The sequence below is a fragment of the Cyprinodon tularosa genome, unplaced genomic scaffold, assembly GCF_016077235.1.
Source record: "Cyprinodon tularosa strain WSP-4 unplaced genomic scaffold, ASM1607723v1 ctg425, whole genome shotgun sequence".
In the NCBI taxonomy this organism is placed as follows: Eukaryota; Metazoa; Chordata; class Actinopteri; order Cyprinodontiformes; family Cyprinodontidae; genus Cyprinodon; species Cyprinodon tularosa.
In genome coordinates, this window is record NW_024039147.1 from 689,011 (window position 1) to 708,737 (window position 19,727).

At 36.4% G+C, this 19,727-nt stretch overlaps 1 protein-coding gene across 1 annotated transcript in view; it reads left to right on the top strand.

Moving 5' to 3' along the window:
- Nucleotides 1-19,727, top strand: part of si:dkey-112m2.1 (transmembrane protein 132C) — a 249,902-nt gene that overhangs the window by 100,573 nt on the left and 129,602 nt on the right. Inside the window, exon 3 of the mRNA XM_038299355.1 lies at nt 5,390-6,314. Coding sequence (XP_038155283.1) covers nt 5,390-6,314 — 925 coding nt within the window. The remainder of the gene's footprint in view (nt 1-5,389; nt 6,315-19,727) is intronic.

Below are 19,727 nucleotides of genomic sequence, written 5' to 3' on the forward strand. Positions count from 1 at the left end.
TCCTGGAGGTAGACTTTGAAATTATGACTCATATGAAATGGTTTGATTTAACGGCTTTAGTGAACAATTAATTTGTCTATCTTATGCAGAAAGTGTTGTGAAATCACAATGTTTGATTGTCCTTGTGCTTTTTGCCTTGTTATTCATATTCATATACATACATATATATATATATATATATATATATATATATATATATATATATATATATATATATATATATATATATATATATATATATATATATATATATATATAGTGAACGTCTTATACAAAAAAAACAAAAAGATTTCTGACAGGTTTAGGTTAGAAACTATTTTTAATTTGTTATCTAAGTATGTATTAATAACATATTGGAGAGGCCAAATTTAGAGTCCCATCATCAATCTCTTAAGAGGGCTTGGGTGACAGTAAGGCCTTTAAACCTCTGACCTGGAGCTCATTCAAATAAATTGTCAAAATATCAGAAAAAAAATCTTGTGAAGCAAGTATTATCATTCATTAATCTTGAGCTGACTTCTGATAATAATAAAAAAATATATATTATTAGCCTGCCAATGGAACACGAATGAAAGGAGATCACTATTATTTTTGTGAATTCTTCCTTTTTTTTTTTACATTGTTAGATGATCTTTTATGCCTATTTTATTTTCTATAAAAAATCATCTTTAGGGTAAAAAGAAACAAGAATTTTAATCTAAGACATTTAAAGATAAATTTAACAAATGATTGACGTGCAGTAACAGCAAACAAAACGTACCCATTTTTGTCAGGGATGATTGATGCTGATGCTGATTATATTAGTTCTATCCTAAGGCAGCATGTTATAAAGCCGCAAACCAATTTACACATGCACCTTAGGTTCTTTTTCATTCTGAAATCGCAATGCTGAATAGTCAACATCTTAATCTCAACTGCAATACCAATTTCTTTTCTTAACAATTTCCCTAAAATAAGACATCCTTTATGGCTAGATGTAAACATTTCATATTAAAACCTAATATGTTTGATCAGGGTGGCAGTGGATGCAAAATTCACTCATGGTGGTGTATAATATTAGAGTGAGAGGGGGAGGAGAATGAGAGAAAAAGGCAAGATGAGCAGATTATCTTTCTTGGGTGAAATTCCTACTTAGGTCGCCAAGGATAAGAGCAGGTGATTATAAGCAGTGGTTTGATGTAAAGCCACAAGTCTCACTCAGAGACTTACATTTTCAGGGCTTTATTTTAAAACTTCTCTTGGTGGTATGAAAAAAATCGTAATCCACATTAAAACAACTTTTCATCATTCATTTTGTGTTTTAAAGCTCTGTGGCTCGCATAAAAAAATAGATTACATCTTGAATCTGAATTTAACATCTGCCTAATGATTAGAGGATGGTGTGATGACACTGTTTAGCCAATATCCTTTAGGGCCGTTGGTATAAAAAAATCCCAGGCAAGACTTTATAGATGGGAATTACCATAGGGGTTAAGTTATCTGTATAAATCATTCCCTTTTTTCATTTGAAGCTACTGTCCTGCAGGCATGATTAACAAGTATAGTAGCTGCTGATATGAAATCCAAGGGCAACCCCAGGGCTGCAAATCACACAGTTTAGCCTTTCCATTTGCTTAGTCCTGTCAAAGCAGCAAAAGGAAAAATAGATCTGAAGTTAAAAAAAATTAAAAGGTTTTTATTTTTGTGATGAAATATTAAAATTTGTATCCATGCCATAATAAGAGGAAACTAGGACAGTGTGTCACATCTCCCAGAGGAGAGGATAGACAGCTAAATCCTCTCATTCTGCAGCATGATCCAGCATCATCTAAGCACTTGGCTGCCTCTTGACATCGGTCTCAGTCGTATCTTTTTTTTCCTCCTTTTCACACAATAAATAGCACAGGTTTCTACACCCTTTACTATACTTTTTTTTTTTTTTTAAGAAGTGAGGAGTCTAGACATGTGGACCATTTCTTGGGAAATAATGCAGCTGCTCTATATTCATGATTTGGTTTTGTTTTCTGTTTATTGTTGATGCAAATGAATGTGGAGAAGAGAGAGGTCTGTAATTAGGTTTGGCTGTTTGTTTTCTCCTTTCTTATAAAGGTTAGTCAACACAACTTATGCTAGATGCAGGCATTATTCTAAACAATTCTTAATTATTTGAAGGGAATGTGTTAGGCGGCTGATCGTTTTCCTTGCCAACGATGCCTCTATTTTCATGTAGATAAAAACCTTAACAGGTTTACTAACCCGTATATAGGTAGCACCAGCTTAAAGATAAGGTCGCTCAGTCATCTTGGCGGGGCAAAGAGTTGAGCTCCACTTTGAGCTCTTCATTATAAGGAGTCAGTTGAGGGGGTTTGGGGTCTGATCAGAATGCCTTATGAGTATAGCTGAGGCCTGAACTTTACCCCTGAGATAAAGGAAAGACAATTGATGAAAGGATTTCTTACCTACAGCATGGACGTTTAAATACATGACATTTTATTTTGAAGGACTTGTAGTTAGTTTGTTATAAAGCTCTTTGCAAGTTAAAGACAGAAATTTAACATAATAGATATATTCTTTCCCCAAGAAAAATAAAAAAAAGTTTTGTCTGAAGTCCATTAGCCATTGTTTTTATTTGCAAAGACATATTTTAAAATCAAATTTTTTTCTGTTATCCTTTTTCAAGATCCGGTGTCCTTCATCTTTTATATGTGTCTCTGTTTTAACACCCCTGTATCAAATGGTTGAAATACCTTTTTAGTGTGTTGTCAAGTTCTCCAGAGTACTGCTAATGACCTGATTACTTGACCCAAGTCTGTTAAAGTAAAAGAAAAAAAAAATCTGCAGCACATTGGACCTCGAGCATTGGAGTAGAAATTCTTTGATCTAGGTCAGGGGTCGGCAAACCAAACTGTTCAAAGAGCCACATTGAACTAAAAAGACAAAAAACAAATCTGTCTGGAGCCGCAAAAATATAAGTCTTATATAAGCCTCATATGGCAACACGGGCTGTTAGTGTATTACTGTAACCCACTATAAAAAAGGACTACGTGGGCTTAAATATATAAGAAGCATTCAGGATTAAATGTTCATCCTGGAGCAAATGTCACATGATGTGACTACTCTGCTGTACGATATTTGGTACTTTAAGTTTAAATTCCAATGCAATATTAATGTATTAGGTTTTGTTGCATTGATGAAATTATAGAAACATGAAAAAATAAATCTGATGTTTGGTGAAATTATTTTTCATTTTGAGGATTTCGGGAAAAAAGGAAGAAAGGTCACATACCTGCATCAGAGTGCTACCTGTTCAATCTATGAACGGTTCTCTATGCTTGCAACACAGTTAGCAGCAGTAGTGGAGTTTGGAGATGCAATCCACTTCTTTAATCTATGTTTGCTCTGCTGAAATTAATTAATTAATTAAAGTTCTGCAATCACACTTTTTCTCTCACTTTTAACTTGGTGATCGGCTGCATATTTAGCATGCCTTTCCTGGAAATGCCTTTGCAAATTACTCTTACTTACTATTCTTTGGCAACGTCTCGTTGTCAAAGCAAACATGCAGTCAATCCTTCCGCATTGGTGATGAAAGCAAATGATTCAGTCCATTCTTCTTTGGATCCTCTGTTCTCATCAGCTATCTTCCCCTTTGGGATCCATGGCCCAAGACACACCCGCCGCTTTTTTCCAACATCCAACTGCCTACCACAATTTTTTACTGAAATAAAGTAAAGTCCAGTATTATAAAATCTATTTTAGGTCAGGTTTGGAACCTTTATTTGAAGTACTTAGTTTATCAGTCTGTTGTTGTTTTAGAGCTGCTGCTGTTTTGAATTATTTTCTCCATCTGGCCAGCTGGCCATTGCTTTCTGGCCAACGCCTGTCACAAATCACTACAGCCTCACGTCTACTCACAACATGCAGGGACAGAGACAGAAAATCAATTGGCCTTAATGGGCTTCTCCATCAGTCCAAATATCTGAAGTTTGATGCTCAATGGTGGAAAGACAGATGGTTAGGAGAATTTACAGGGTAAGGTGATGGAAGCTGGGCCTAAGGTCATGCAAGGATTGTTTTCGTTAAGTGAAAGTGCTTCGAAAGTGTTGTGTTTTTGGTAACAGCTATTAAAGCAGAACAAGTTGATACAGGTGAGACAGGTATTTTAAAAAGTGGGTAAAAAAATAAAGCAGTATTAGCCAACAAATTTTTTAAAACTTTTTAAACTAATCGTTTCTGTTATATCAATATATAAAAAATTAAGATTTGTATAAAATTCTTATTGTATTTTTAAGAATCAAACCCCTGTAATTATTACTGAGCAACTTTTTTGCACATTGACTTTCATTTTCCTCCATGGCATACACTGAACATTCTATGTATTTTTTTTCAGTTTTGGGCATATACTTAGAGTATGCATAACAAGGCCAGAACTTGTTTCCCAAGCCTGTGTCCTGAGGGGAGCAGTCATGTGCACGAAAGCGCCCAGCCTGCATAAAAAGATTTAATTAATTGCGGTATTAACCTAGCTGCTGTTTACGACCCACCAAAAAAATAATAAAAAGAATAAATAGATGAAAAAGAAATAAAGAAGGTTTGCAGTCACTGCAGATTCAGCGTCATGTCTGCTAGGAAGTTTGTTGGTCAAACTTTCAGCAGGAAGACTGGCAGGTCTTACAGTTTTTATCACTTCTTTTAATCACATCAGTCTCTCAAACACATTTTTTTTGGCAAATTAAGCATAACTTAACCCCAAATTTTTCTGGATGAATAACTCAACAATGGTATAAGTTTACTTTTAACCCAGGGAGCAATGTGGGTTTAAGGGTCTTGCTCAAGGACCCAGAGTGGAGGCTGTGGGGATCGAACCGCATACTTGCAACCTTCTAAGAGCAGAAGCGCACTGCTCTAACCCACGAGGACAACACTCCCCTCAACACAGAACATGTCAGAACATAACTTAAGTAGCACTCCCTCCTTACTTAAAAAATAGTCAAACAATAATATATCAGAATATTAGGTTTAGAGTCTGAATTTCATAATTTACTTTTACTTCACCTGATGAATTCACATGCTGATATCAATATGATTGCACTTTGCTCAACAAACGTTTTGCAGAGAAATACGGTGTGAAATTTTATAATGACTGGATCTTATGCTGGTGAAGATTCTAAGTCATCGAGGTAATACTGTAGTCGTTAAAAAAAGTAAAAAAAAAAAATTCCACTGGACTTTGTTTGCAAGTTTTAAAAATGTAAATCTGGAAACAAAGTCCATGGATTGGTTTTAAACTTATTTTTGATCTGGATCTTATTGCAAGAAATCTTTTTTGAACTACTGGTTTTAGAGCATTACTTTTTCCAGGTGTCCGAAATTTATGGAAAAGTGATTGTTTTTTTCTCTTTTTTTTCAGTGATGGACAGCAAGGTTATCTTTGATGGCCTCCAGAGGTATGGTCCCACGCCAATGTATCTGCCGGTTAGCTACCAGCTCATCAATGCTGAGTCAGCATTCTTCTTACTGGAGGCAAACCAGGACATTATGAGGAATTCTAGCCTGCAAGCACGAACAGAGTCCTTCTTTATCCATCAGGCTCGGCAGATGCCCTTTGTCAATGCTAGCTACGGGCCGCTCTCTGTCCAGCAGCCAATTCCTTTAGAGATGCTACAAATACTGCCAGGTCCATTTAATACACCATCCCTAACTTTGTCATCAGCACCAACAGCAGAAACTTCTTCACCTCTGTTTACATTCAATTGGAAGGTCCACACATACATTATCAGTGAGCAGATTCATCCCAGCTGGCCAAAGGTTCAGGTGTTGTTCTACATAGCAGGCAGGGACTGGGATGATTACAGCACCATTCACAAGCTACCCTGTGTCAGGATGTTTGCCTTTCATGAGACTCAAGAGGTGCGTGGCACATGCAGGCTAAAAGGTGAGCTGGGAATTTGTGTTGCTGAGCTGGAGCCTCTGGCCAGCTGGTTCAGCCCACCTACCGTGAGGCCCGGCAGGCAGCGTGAGTCTGAGCAGGCTCAGGGTACTCCTGTGGAGCTCTACTATGTAATTCAAACCATGGAGAATGGAGACTGCAGCTCAGAAGACTCTAGAAGAGGAAGCCCAGTTCACACAGAACAGCAGAGGCCTTTGGGCTACTTTGCAGGCCACATGCCTATGCAGCGCATTGGGAGCGTCAGACTGTTGCAGCCGTTATCGGAGCTGAAGTTGGACAATAACTTTGTGGTAATGGCTCCATCAAAACCCATCAGGCAAAGAGAGACAGTTTCAAGTTTTCTGGCCCTGTCCACGCTTTCATCAGTGCAAATTTTCACCCTCAGGTGAGTCATCTTTTATTTGTGTTATTGCTGTTTTTCCCCTTGTGGTTTGAAAACTTTTTTATAATGGATTGTTTGAGAAAGATTAAAATAATGGGTTAACATTTGATTTATAATGTTCCCACATTATGTTTCCTTTTCCTCCTTCTCCATCAATCAGTGATATATAGCAAAAGCAGCATCCTAAAGACATTAGAAAACTAGTAAAATTGATGGCACATCTGACCATTATTATAGATTTATTTGCATTCGGAAATGGGGAAAAGGCAAACTCAAATGCAATCCGAGGGTTTATGTATGGTTTCCTTTTACCCTTAATACAGAATAAACAGGTTCCCTTTTATCTTAGATAATATTAAGTGCTGATCAGACAGATATAGAGTAATAAAAAAACTTTTGTATTTATTTTGCCTTTCAGTTATATTTTTGAATGATTCCTCTTGATTCCTCTTCAACCTGTGTTTCTAATTGCTCTTAAAGGAGCAATTAGAAACACAGGTTTGAATTTATTTGTGTATATTTTCCAATCACAATACATTCTAAAAAAATGTACATATAGGCCTAGATATTCAACTTCATTAATTAAAATCTTCTTTTGAATTTCACTTGAATTCTTCATGAACCTTGGAAAATAATCAGCTTTATTATATCAGTAAAAGACACAAATTAACGTTATGTTCATGCCAATGCTAAGTACACTAAATATTCTGCACCAACGACTAACTTAATAAAATGGTGTTGTGACCATATTTTTTAATGTTTTCACATTGAAGAAGATTTACTCCCTTAAACTGCACAGTATCTGAGAACAAAAATGTGATGGATCAGTAGTTTATGGAGACAGTTTGACTTCATTCTTAAGCTCATTAGAGAGGTACTAGAGTGGGTAAAGTCATCTTAACTGCAAATGTGAGTATCTGAAGTTAATTAAGGTTGGATGAAACTTTAATTACATCTTTGTGCTCTCTTTTATATACCCTCATGTAATTGTTATATACACTTAAAAGTCTGGAGTCTTGTTGTCCCTTTTCTACTCAACAAAGGTGCCACAAAGATTGACTCGCAAAGTTTTGCTTTCAAGCAAATGACTATTCAATTGAACTTTGATTGTTTTATGTTTTTTGATTGCTTTTAAGATATAAAAGCCATGCATTTTGGCTTGGCATTTTTCCTTCCTAAAATCTAAATCATGGCAGATTAATCAGTTAGCAGTGTCAAAGTGAAGCTGCAACAGAGAGCTTTGGCAATTTGTCAACCCTGGGTGAGCCGGAAATCTGCCAAAAAGCCTCATTGGTTTGTGTCTCACTCCAATGATGATGAACTCCCATAAAGTATTAGTGCTCCCACTGTGTGTTTGTCACATTTATCAGCGTGAGTGCAAATGGGAACTTTAAAGGCAGCACTCTGCCTTTAGTGCCTCTTTGCACCAGTGTTGCATACCATTCGTTTTAAGTTTTTTTTGTTCCTCCTTTGGGAGAGCAATGGTTTAAAATGCATCAAAGATATCTCATTAGTAACCAAAGGCTGAGACGTTAAAAATGTTTAAAAACCCAGGCAATTTCTGCACTGCTGTATGTCTATCTTGCCAAAGTTCAAGAGGATATACCTTATGCTGCTTGTTCTATCTTTCTTTTAGCTTGAATAACATAGTGACCAAGTTTTACCTAATCCTGCACATCTCATTTACATTTTAAAGCTCATGATATTTCCTTGATGAGGATGTACATTTACGTTACGTATTAACGAGGTGGGTTCATGGTGCAGTCTTTGTTTCCTCTGCCAAGGAGGTTTGCTTTTGGGAGTTTGTTTGTGTGTCTGTCTCTCTGTCTGTGTACAGGATAAGTTGAGAAGTTATGGATGGATTCTAATGAAGTTTTTATCAGAGCTATCCTTCCTGCTAAAGAAAAATCAATTACACTTTGGTGATAATACGGATAAATATCTAGTAGCAGGATTTTTTAAAAGAGATTCTCTAATTTTCTCTAGTATTTTACTGAAGACAGAAACACAAGAAAAAGGGACTTTGTTGGTATGTTAGCAGGATTTTATGGATTTGTTTTTGCCAGAGGTGCGCCTTGTGTTAAGGAACAATTCATTAAAATTTGATGATTATCCACATCATGTATGAGTTTTAGTTACAAGTCAAAATTTCTGCAAAATCAGCTGCTTGGCAGAGGTCTGTGCTCTTTGTGTGGTTTTCTAGTAGTTAGTCTGTGGTGTTTATTCTTCTTCTTTCATAGTATGTATTTACAGCCTGTCAGTAAATGTTTGCCTTTGCTGTAGTGTGGCTTTGATTTTGGACAGTTTAATTTAAGTACCTTTGGTGTACTTTTCTCAGCTGTATCATTAACTATTCATTTGTCGCTCACTTTCTTCCCCACTATCTTTACTTCATGTTTAATCCATCCTCTACCTCTCATGTTCTTATTTGACTTGTGACAAAACAATATTAGAATTTCTTTTCAACAAGTGTACAGTATGCATACCAGGACTCCTGTCAAATGTTTTAAGAGGTATTTTATCAAAAATGTAACTCTTTTTAGGGTTTTTTTTTCAATATGAAACTACTTATTGGACGGAATATTACAGTCTGGTGCAGAAATGCAATTGTTATGCATGAATTACAAACTTTATGAAATAATGAATAATTTAGTCAATGAACCAGCATGATGGGTTTGCTGCTAAGTATATTACTATCTGCACAAAAGCAAGCACTTCACTGATTCTCTGATCCTGCAAAATGTTTATACCACTTCCCAATTTTACATTTCTACAACATGGGGACATAATGGACAAAATGAATAGAATGTTGTTGAATGAAAAAAATACATTTTCATATATTTATTTTTTTGGATCAAAGAAATTTGAAAAGTGTGGCATGAAAGCAGTGTGTAGTCCATCCGAGTCACTACTTTCAAAACCACCTTTATGACCCTTTTTTTGTGTCAGTTTAGTCAAATTCAGTGGAGGGCATTTTTGGACACGCATTATCAAGTTTTGCCACAGATTTTCATGGAGGTTTATGTCGTGACTTTGCTGATGCAATATTTCTAAAATCTTTTTCCACCTCTATTGGATTTTTAATTTTTTTTTCAACCAGAAATTATTTTTTTTTTTAACTCCATCTATTATTTTGCCTATTCTGATCAGCTTCCTTTATCCCACTGCTGAAACGCATCCCAATAGCGTTCCACAATTGGTTCGAGTTTGATAAGGTAACTTCTTGCCAGATTCACAGAAAGCCAATTAAGATAAATATAAATAATAAATTCATCTTACTACTAATGATAAAAGCATGAATCTACAGCATGAAAATGTATCATGGAGTAAAATGAGGATTATTTTCAGTTCTTTTTTTTAAGTGTTCAATGTTTTGCTGCATCCCCTGTTTATCAGGGAGACTGTTACGTAGACATGGTGTAGCAGAAAAAAAAACACACCCATGGTTTGGAGCTTAGTCTGGGGGGGGGATGGGGACAGTAAGATTTTGTTGAGTGGAGACCCTGTTGATGACTGGGAAGTGAGGAGTTCTTTAAGATATAAGCTAAAGCTGCCATGTATGCATTGTTAAGTAAGCAGAGATATCATATATTAATTTGAAAGTGATATAGGGAGCCAGAGAAGGGAATGAAGGATAGGAGTTGTTTACTTTGTCTCATCAGAATCTGGGCTGCACTGTTTTGAATATATTGTAGCTTATGGATGTGCTTGGATGGTGTTTCATAGAGAGGTGCATTGCAGTAATCCATTCTTAAGGAAATGAGAGCATGGACTATTTTTTTCTGCATTGGATAAGAAGAGAAGTGAAGGGAGCTTACAGATGTTTTTGAGATGGTTGAAGGAAGCCCTATAAAGGTTTTTAACATGTGTTTGGATTATAAGATGGGGGTCAAATCTTACACTGAGTGAACATCTTTGAAACAGATGTTCCAGCCAGGGAAGATTGTGGTAGAGATGGATAAATAAATCTGATATAATTTACATAGCTTCTGTTTGGAAGGTGTTTGATTTCTGGAAAATGGGGTTCATCTAAGTTTTGACCCTTTCAAGAAAAGTTGTAAGAAAGGAGACAGATGATATTGAAGATAAAGGAGGATGCGACTGAGGTTTAATGTCTGCATAATGGTAGACTAAATCCTGTGGTGGGTGATAATGCTACCATGGCGGAGCATCTCAAGGGTGAACAAAGTGGGGCCAAGGACTGACCCCTGAGGGTCTCCACAGTAGTAAAGACATATTCTAATTTCTTAGAGATGTACATAGGAGCAGAACCAACAAGTCATCATGTATTAAATTGCAGGCAATGGAGGAGGATGCAATGGTCCATGGTCTCAAACATTGTTGTCAGGTGCAGGAGAACCAGTACTGAAGGAGAGCCAACATGAGCACGGCGGAAACCGTAACAATTAACAATCAATGTTATTAAAAATGAGGCGGTGATGTAGGCGTGCTGCTACAAACAGAAATTTGCATATGTGCCATTTGAAATGTTTTTTTGACCAGGTGAATATTGACATTTTTGGATAGAGGTTTATGGCAACAACTTTATTTCTGATCAGCCTAGGATGTTTGTCAGTCTGCATAATTCTGTTTGTGCAATTATATTATTTAAGACTCTAAGGGCTTCATTTATGTATACCAAAACGTTGAAATTTTCATATTTAAAACTGCTTGATAACTTATAATTCTTCAAACAAAATGTAATACAGATGGTGGTTTTACTAAAAACTGTCAAGATATTAAAGAGCTTACGGGATGCAGATACATTTGCTCACCCCTTATTTTGATCCTATAGTGTTCATCGCAATATGTACATTTACTGACAAGAAAATTAAAGGTTAACTTTCCTTTAACTGTACATATGGTCCAGTGGCCTTTAGAAATATACACATGTGTGTCCTCGCCTATAGCCTTTACTGTATGAAAAACCTGCTTAAAATTGCATAACTAGAGAAATTCCTCAATGTTTTCTGTAGGCTTCAATTTCCTGCCACTGACCAAACGAGAAAAGCAGACATACACCGTTGACAAATGGGAGATCTTTTGGACACAGCAATTAATTCAGACTCTGTGAATCAATTTTCAAATAGGGAAAAGGCAAAGGAAACAAGAAGTCCATAATAATAGTGATTTATTGTATAGGCTTAATATTGACTTTCACATATATCCTATGTTACCATTTTGTTTTCAGTTTAAATGAGACATACGTTTTGATATAAGTCAGGCTCAAACATAACTTTTAGTGGTTAATTTGGTTGAAAATCCAAAACATACTTTACTTTTGTAATACAGCATTAACTCAGAGGGCAAAGGTGGCTCATTGATAAGTGGTTTGATGTTATGAGGCGCTGCCATTTATCACTTTGTTAGTGTTTGATCTACAAAAAAAAAAAAATTGATTTTTTTTAAAGTAATTTTATTTATTGAGGATAAAAAAAACATTTATATTACAGTGTAATGCCAATGTAGGGATACATTTTTCCTTATATTGTTACAGGTTGATAGATGCATTTGTTCAACAATTCATTAGTGCTTTGAGTGACCAAGGCTTAATATCAAGTAAGGCACATGCATTGCTCCCTCAATTACTATTCATTGTTGATTCTTTTTTTTTTTATGTTTGTTTTCGTTTAAAGCTTTACTTGCACCACATATCTGGGATCAGTTGGACTGCTGTATAAGCATTGTTCTACAATAAACTTCTGCATCTCTAGTTTGGAGCAGTTTAATTTGTAAAACATGACAAATTATGATCCTTTATTAAACCAAAAAAACTCAAAGCAGCATTCTGCAGATGAATGTTATTTCAACCTGAAAAAGTCACCCGGAAAGAAAAAAAACAATTAGAAGAATTTTATTGAGACAAGTAATTTAGTCTTTGGACCTCAGGCCTTGACAGGAAACATCAGCGCTGCATTTTGTTTTGATGTGCATTAACAGGAGTAAAGAACAGCGATCTTTCCCCCCAGGCCTGAAACTGGTGGTGGAGTGGAGATAGATGAAGTTGGTCAGTCTATAGGTGGCTGGCTGGCAAGGCGGTGTGCTTGAGCTGTATGGAGAGATCCAGTGGACTGAGTGAGGTGATGCTAGTGCTTCTGGACCTGGAAGATGGAAGTCCAGCTGGGATAACACAGGTTGCGGGAAACTGTCCATGATGAGCATAAAGCAAGAGTGCAGAGGAAAATCTCCCCATTGGGAAGAAACCTCTGGCAGAACCAGGCTCAACTTGGCAGTCTTTTGCAGGACCAGTTGAGATGAGACAGAGAACGCAGTAAGAGTCCAGGAGGAATGGCACTCTGATGAAGCTTTAGCAACGATGGTGGAGGAGGTGCTGGAAGTAGGTTGAATTGAGGTCAACCGAATCAGTCAGACATTGCGCAAGCACTGCCTGCGCTTTGGGTAGCAGACTAAGTTGAGGATTTGGAGACCTTGTAAGGTGAACTCTGGATGCTGATTCGGCTTTTGTGGAGGTGTTGTTCAAAGCTGATTAACTTGTGTTGGAGGCGGACGAGGGTAAGTAACCAGTTTCTTCAGTTGAACTTCCGCCTAGAGTTCATTTATCAAAATCACATAACCACAACAGAGGATGACTAGACAGTTGGACATTTCTTGAAATCATTAAATTAAATTTTATAAAAGCCATCATGAACTGACACGCAGCAAGTGAAAACGTCCTGTACCAAACTCCGTTCCCACTGGCAGTTTCTCCAAATCCTAATTTAAAGTGCCTTAAAATTAGGCCATATTTAGCTGAACAATAAGACATTTTAAAATATGTAATATATTTACATTGGTACCTTAATGCCAAAAAGCAGCAAGCACCTCTAAAGAATGGATTCAAAGATTTTCTATTTAACTAATAGCTGACTCTCACAGGATTCTTCAGCCGTAATATCACCACAAATGGAGAACAGAAATGCAGAATGCAGGATTCTTTGATAATTGTATTTTGCCGTCTGTGCTCTTTTCTGCCGTAGTCATTGTCACACACTTGTATTGACTTACAAATAATATTACACTCTCAAAAAATGCAATTAACTTGAACAAATCACTCTACTCTACATTCAGCCATTCATGTACACACTCACACATGATGGTGGCGAGCTACATTATAGCCACAGCTGCCCTGGGGCTCACTGACAGAAGCAAGACTGCTGTACACTGGTGTAATCTGTCCCTGTGACCACCATCAGTAATTTGTGAACAGAACATTAAACTGGAGCCTTCTTTTTGTCCAGACCAACCAACATAAGCAAAGCACTTTCCAGGGGTGAAAACACCCTCAAGAAGTGTTCAGAAATCTAAAGGAAATGCAATGTAACCCTGGTTCTCCAAAAGTAAATGTAAAGAGGAAATGGATAACTCAAGGCCCTTACACAATTCTACACTCATACAAATTGATTTACAGCTTGTTTCATCTTAACACCACAGCCAACTAACCAAATATCAAGAGAATAGTTTATTGGCATTTTTTATTGCATGGATCATAGGATAAGTTGCTTTATTTGATCTGATCTAAACAAATCTGATGTGGCAATTAGTCCCAGTCACCTGAAAAACAAATAGACCACGATAAATCTTTACTTCTACTTCTACATTTCTACCTGCAGACACCCATACACTAACACACACACACACAGAGCTGACCTAAACCAGCCAGACGTCACGCTGTGTTTATCATGTTAAAGGCCCCCTGTGGAATCAGTAATTCCCTGCCTCATTAGGTAAGGAGAGAGTGGTGTAACAGGTTGCTAAAGATTCTCAAGCTACTCCTTATTCATCATGCAAATGAAAACAGTATTTCCTCCTCAACAAATTAACAGGCTTTTCAAAAGATAAATTGCCCTAGCTGTATTGTAATTTTGACTAAACAGTCCAACATATTTCTGCTGAACCCCTAAGGGAGCAGAGTTGCTGATGAATGCAAATTAATTTCTAAAATGTGAGAGTGTAAAGGTAAAATAATTTTCTTTTTTTAAAGCTATGTCAGTCCAAAATAATTTATTTTTTTATTTGTGAATTTAGCAGGCAAGTGCGGCTGAAAGGCGTATTTTAAAAGTGGGAAGATTGGACATGTTTTGGTTTAAGGAAAATATGATAAGCAGTGTTTATTCACAATATGACCAGGGTTTATGTTTACAGGTACTGCATATTACCTGTTTTTTTGTAGCTGTTTTTTTGGCCATTGTTGGCTGAAATATCAGCAGCAGAAATAAATATGTTTTCTACAGTGTATTAGAGTTATCTGGCCACTCTCGTCTGTGATCCAGTTCTTTGTTAAAGGTCACCTGAGATAGGTATGTCTCTTTTCCATTTTCATTCTGTGGTTATCTGTACTTTCTCTTATATTTTATCTGTCACTCTGTCTTGCCGTCTCCCCCTTAGTTGTTCTTTGCAACCATTCTTTCTCTGTAAATGTGTTTTGTCATACCTTATCTCTAAAAATGTCTTCTGTATTAGTAGAGTTACACGACTCTGAAGTCTTCCAGAACCGAGTTCCAAATCATATAGCAATGGTTGCAAAAAATGCAATGAAAAAGACTGAAAGAGAGCTACAATAAATGCAAGCTGACAGTAAGGAATTCTGTGGAGAATCATCAAACCCATGCAACATTCAGCATGTTGTTTTGAGCCATTCCTTTCACTGGCCTTAAGCCATGTTGGTCTGAGTGTTGCTTCAGTTGGATTGTGGGTCAGCTATTGATCTACAGATATAAGCTGGTACTTTGGAACCAAGCCTTTATCATCCTATAGGGCTACCAACACTGTGGGTGGATAAGCCTTTAGCTGCTCTAGAGGGTTGTGGTGTGTGTGTGTGTCAGTGTCTACTGATAGATGTGATTTGTTTGTGTCTGTAGGCTATACAGATTCATATGATCTCTTCAGGTCCCTTTTTCGCCACTAAAATGGCTGATGGGTAAAATCACTGGAAGACAAAAGGGTAGAAATTGGGGAAAGAATGACAGGTTTAAAAATGAAAGAAGAAAATCCACTTTTAAAATGTAATAAACTAAACATTAATTATTTCAAAAGAGGAGCAGTTATGAATAACATCTAAATGCCAAGTGCCAACAAGAGACTAACGCTCAAGAGATGAAACTGAAAAATAAATCAAGATATGAGGATTGGAGATTTTTTTTAACTAGGTGATATCAAGTCTGAAATCAAGGCTGAATATTTTTTAGCTATAATATTAAGAATCAGTTTGATTGGTTGCCTCTTTTTATCTGTTTTAAGCTGTTGTCTCACTGTTGTGTCCTGATATGTTGAGATGTCATCCTGCTCTGAGTAATGTGAGTGTACCGTGGACAAAATGTGGAAAATTCACAATGTCCTGTTTTATCATGATGTTTTATGCTTCTTATGTTTTTTTTTTCTTTGTTTCTTTAGCTGTAGTCGTATTATATCTTCTGTTTTGTAAAGAGCAAATACATAAAATAGATAGTAGAAACCTCAACACCCAAAAACAGCATGGAGCACTTCAGACAAATTACTACACAACATCTGCCTCTGTTCATACTGGAAGATCCCAAAAATGTTTAGCACTGCACTTTTGTTGAGTGTTTGAAAGCACACATATATTTAATTTACTGATATTTACCTTGCAAATTATTGGTACAAAGATGTTTTTACAAGCTCTAATACCAGTGTTAATAATTGTAAGTGTAGGGCAGTTAAAACCATGCCAGTGGAAAATGACTGGTAAATGGTAAAATAGGTCTGTACTTATACAGAGCTTTTTTAAATCAGGAAACTTCACCAAAGCTCTTTTTACTGCGTTCAGTTATTCACATTTTCATGCACACACTGAGCTACAGTGCAGCCAAAGCTTCCCTTGGGCTCACTGTCAGAAGCAATAGTTCCATACACAGACACCACCAGGCCCTCAGACCACCATCATTAGGCAATGCCGGTGAAGTACCTTGCCCAAGGACACAAGCTGGGATTTAAACCACTGACACTTTGGTTATAGGACAAACTCCAGCATCCGACACGACTGTCGCCCCAATATTAAATCGATAACAAGGGCAAAAAATGATGCATTGTTGATGTAAAACATCTTACCACTTACAGCTCTGTGATAAGATGACAAAAATGAAAATGGACGAAAGGACAAACACCCAACTTTGTATTCAAAATTATCTCAGAGAAAAAAAACAGACAGAAAATAACAGCACAATTGTCAGAAACAAGAAATAATATACATAAAAAATTTTTTGCACCAAAACTTAATGACTCATTTCACATTTCTTTTTTTTGCATCTGACAAACAGATTAAACTGTAATAAGTACAGCCAGTGGGGTGACAGTGGCGTCAGATTCCCTGCAACTGGAGGGTTGTCACTTCAAGCCCCAGCACCGGCTTTCAGTGCCATTGTGTCATTTGGCAAGACACTTCACATGCATTCCCTACTGATGGTGGTCAGAGGGACTGGTGGCGCATGTGTACGAAAAATTCTGTCAGTGAGCCCCAGGGCAGCATATGCCATCATCTGCCAAAAGAAGGCTCAAATTTACTGTTTTGTTTACAAATTATTAAAGGTGGTCACAGGGCCTGATTGGACCAGTGTACGGCAGCCTTGCTTCTGTCAGTGAGCCCCAGGGCAGCTGTGGCTACAATCTAGCTTGCCACCATCAGTGTGTGATATTGCGTTTGAATGGGTGAATGACTGAATGTAGTGTAAAGCGCTTTAGTCAAGTCTCCTGACTTGAAAAAGCGCTATATAAGTACAGGCCATTTACCAAGTATTCTATTGTACAAAAACCTTTTCAATACAAGAAGAGATTTCTTCTCTCCCTCCCCTATGGGTGGATCTTGTGTCCTTGCATTAATCATGCCGTGCGTGCATGGATCTTGTACTATGTGTGTTTGTGTGGATTTCTTTGTGCCGTGTGAATCGTTGTTTGCATGTGTGGATCTTGTCCTGTGCGTGTATGAATCACATACGTGTATTTGTAAAAATTAAGACCGATCTAGCTCCACATAAGTGTAATTTACTAGAGTTGATCAAGGCATTGCAAGTTTGTTCTTGTGCTTTTAAACTACAACACACTCACTTCAAACTCTTAGAGGGAAAAGATTTGGGTGTCTTGGGTTGTTCTTTAATCAATGTTTTATTAGGAATTTGCCATTTTCTTTTGTTTTATGCTTTCACCTGTTTCTCCTCAATCAAAAAAAATCAACTAACCTTACATTTAATATTTTTTAAATAAAGATTTAAATACCTTATATAAATATCTGAATGTGACTCACACTGCCACCAACCTTTGGAAACCCAGACTGAAACTTGCAACAAGCAATTTTTTCAATGTTCCATCTCAATCTACAAGTGCAAGTATACTGCTAATTAATATGTCAGAAGGAAAATAATTATGTCTTAGATATTTATTTCCTGCTGGTTTGTTTCAAGGACTTGAAAGGGATGTGGAGTGATGAGCGATGGCAACATAAAAGAACTAAAGCACTTGGTGACAGATTTCCCAGCTGAGATGTCAGCATGCTTTTTATATTTGTTTATTTTATTCAGTGACAGAGGCTTTCAAACATAGCAGGTCGTTTCTCAAGAAAAGCATGTATGTTTTTCATGAAGTTCTGCTGAGATGACTAAACAACTGTTACGGCATCAATGTTTTTGGTTAAAACAGAAATACTTCCCCATAGAAATACTTCCCTATAAGTATGATGATGGGCAGAGTTTAACTACAATTATTATATCTGTCCAGGAGTAAGCAGCTGAGATCGAAGAGCAGGCAATATGTGCAACATTAACATTAGAAGAAAATGTTTCTCTAGTCTATTCAGATCAATTGTTGTAAATTTTTATTTATTCATTTTTTTTTTTTTCAACAAGTTGTATTTAGTGATCATTTTAAGCAGGAAGGATCTTCTTTCACATCCCATCTTGCACCGAATCTGGAGAAGTATTTGACTAAAAATAAAAACACTGTTGGTGTTTTCTGCAGTGGATGCTCACTATCGTCCCTGATCTTCTTCATTTTATGATGAGTTCTTCATTGTGAAATCATCACTAGAGGTTCTATAAATGTTTTCAGAATGGAGCCAGCCTTTTTTTTGTCATTTTATAGAGTTTCATTTCTTCTCTGATGCTGTTACACCAGCAAATGGGTGTAGAAGATGCAAACTCTCCACAACAGACCTACAGAGAATTTGTTACCTATTTTAATACAAATTAGTATTAATGCAGTTTAATACAAATACAAATTTATTACAAATTGTTTTAGATTTGTGTATGAATAATTGCATGAGAGGGGATGCAAATAACAAAGCATGCAGTTTTTAAAACATTAACTTTTAAGATTAAACAAAAAAAAAATAAACCAGATATTAAAAATCAGAAGTTACTTAAAAGTAAGTACTAGTTAAACCTTATCTTAGACACGACATGCAGTGAAAAAGTTAACAGACAAAAACAAAATACAGTGCTCCCTAAAAGCTATTATTCCTTTAACAAGTCCACATTTGGACATTTTACAACCAGAAACTTGATTTCTTTCATTGGGAGTTTATTTGGCAGACCAACACCCAGTAATGAATCATTTAAAATTAGAAGGGACATGGTTATAAACATATTAAAAGTGGAAAAATATGAATACTATGATATGAAATCATATTTATTGCCTTGAATTGAATCTTTCTGAAGACACCTGTCATTTCAAGTATTACATAGCGGTGACTCTACAAGTTTTGAATGTAAGGGATTTAGTATTTTGCAGTAAAACCACCTTAACGGTATGCTCTCAATACACAAACTGGTTTGATATAAGCCATTTAGTTGTAGGTCTTTGGTCTAAAGTCACCAGAGTATCCTTGTGTTGTACATTTTCTATATGGCTTCTAAATCCAAGCAAGAGTCTTCAAAAACTGTTTTTTCTTTTTTTTTTATCTTTTTACTACAATCCATTAAATCCTGATTTTTATGTATGATAAATAAATGTGAGTATAGATTCCTTAAGTTTTAAAATGGGTATCTTGGGTGCTTCTCTGTTTAAAGAGTTTAGTCTGATGGGCATGACTTGGCTGAAATGTCTGGTTTTTATTTTAAATGATGAATTTAAAGGCACCATGACATTTTAAAAGCCTCAGATCTTCCTCAGATCTTATTATTTGACTTAGTTTGCCTTAATTTTCACCAAAGCTTTTTTATGAAATTCTATTTGCTGTTATTAGATGAAATAAATAGAAATGTACACCGTACATTTTATTTTGCAAAAACCTTTCGGACAATATAAATGCCTTTCTTTCCGTTTTACATTCACCCAGTATTTTGTGCCAAAATCCCCCAAACCCCACAGAGAATTGAGCTTGTAATACAACAAAGGATGTAAAACTGCAGCGGCCATGTATAGTTTTGGGTGGCACTATCTACTGAGGCAACACTCAAAGGGCAGGGCAGA